Genomic DNA, 1,297 nt, shown 5'->3' on the forward strand with positions numbered 1-1,297 from the left:
ACTTGTGATCGAGATGTCGGACCGCGAGCGGTGTGGATGATCTGGGGCCAACACTCGCAAACAAGGGATGTGTGCCGCGCACGTGCGCCCGGCGTGTTCCGGCCAGCAGGTGATTGAGCGGTAGCCGGCTCGAGTCGTTGGCCGCGCCACACGGGGAGCTTTGTGGCACGCCTGTCGCACCCATCTGTCACTGTCCATCTGCCCCGAGCCCATCGTTGCCATCTGTGCCGTAACGGTGTGCTGTCCCGAATACGGCACAGGGGCTGACACGATGCCGCGACCTCCCCTCGCTCCAGAGCTCGGGGCTCAGACAGATTCATGGTGGAGCTGCCCCCCTCGTCGCCCTTTGTCCGGATCGGGTCGTCGAGATGCACGCACTGCATCGGAGATGTGCCCCGGAGCGCAGACAGAGGTGAGACGCACTCGTCCGTTTCCAGTCTGGCTGCGTGATGAATCGATGACATCCGGCGTCGTTGCGCGCGAGCGATGCCACGCGAATCGCTGTGTCGACGATCCAACACGGGACGACGTCGATGCGCGGGGCGGGGATGGGATCGCTGCCAGCAGCCGGACTGTGGCGGACGCGCGTGCGGCCTTGGCTTGGGTCGGAGTGGCGCGGAGCTCGTCAGTGTGCATGCATTACTTCACGCCGACGCGCAGGCAATCTCGGCGGAAGGGCACGCAAATCTGAAACAGACCGCCGCCGTCCTCGTGGGGGATTCTAGCGAGCGAAGAGGGTTGGCATCAGAGCCCCATTGAATACCAGCGTTGTCAAGACGCGCACCCCCATCATATGGTAGCGGTCGCCGCGAGGCGTAACACACAAATAAGCTCCCGTTTCACGCCTGTTCCCCGGGCACTAAGAATGCACTCTTCGGGCAAGCCGTATGCGGACACGGGCGGGCAATGTGTTCGGCTTAGTGTATTATCTTTGGTCAGAAGAGTCATGCGTCGCGGGATCAATAGCGTGGGTTTGTGCCTCTGAGCGCGCAAGGCCGTGCACGAGGGAGCCAACATTGTTTGCACGGGCAACAGCGAAGTTCTCAGAGGCCGTGGTCGTCCCTCATGGCCATCTGCCGAGGCAACCCATGCAGCGACGGTTGTTCGGCCCCAATGGCTGCTGGGACTCAGCGTCGCCTTGTCGTCCGCCGCCATGAATGCGATTGCAGTGTTGCTAGCAGCTAGAGCTGGCCCCGGCGGCCGTGGATGCTGGCAGCACAGCCGGACGAGGGGAGGGGAGGCATGGTGGAGGTAGGGCGCGCGGCGAGGCCTGTCCGCGTGCAGTCGGGTGTTGGAG

At 63.6% G+C, this 1,297-nt stretch overlaps 1 protein-coding gene across 1 annotated transcript; it reads left to right on the forward strand.

Moving 5' to 3' along the window:
* Positions 1-271: 271 nt before the first annotated feature.
* FIBRA_09610 (uncharacterized protein) lies at positions 272-691 on the forward strand (the record flags this gene model as incomplete). The annotated part of the gene is made up of 1 exon (XM_012321894.1): positions 272-691. The coding sequence occupies one exon, from the start codon at positions 272-274 to the stop codon at positions 689-691; it is 420 nt and encodes a 139-aa protein (XP_012177284.1).
* Positions 692-1,297: the final 606 nt, after the last annotated feature.

The sequence above is a fragment of the Fibroporia radiculosa genome (assembly GCF_000313525.1).
Source record: "Fibroporia radiculosa TFFH 294 genomic supercontigs, scaffold97328, whole genome shotgun sequence".
NCBI classification, from domain to species: Eukaryota; Fungi; Basidiomycota; class Agaricomycetes; order Polyporales; family Fibroporiaceae; genus Fibroporia; species Fibroporia radiculosa.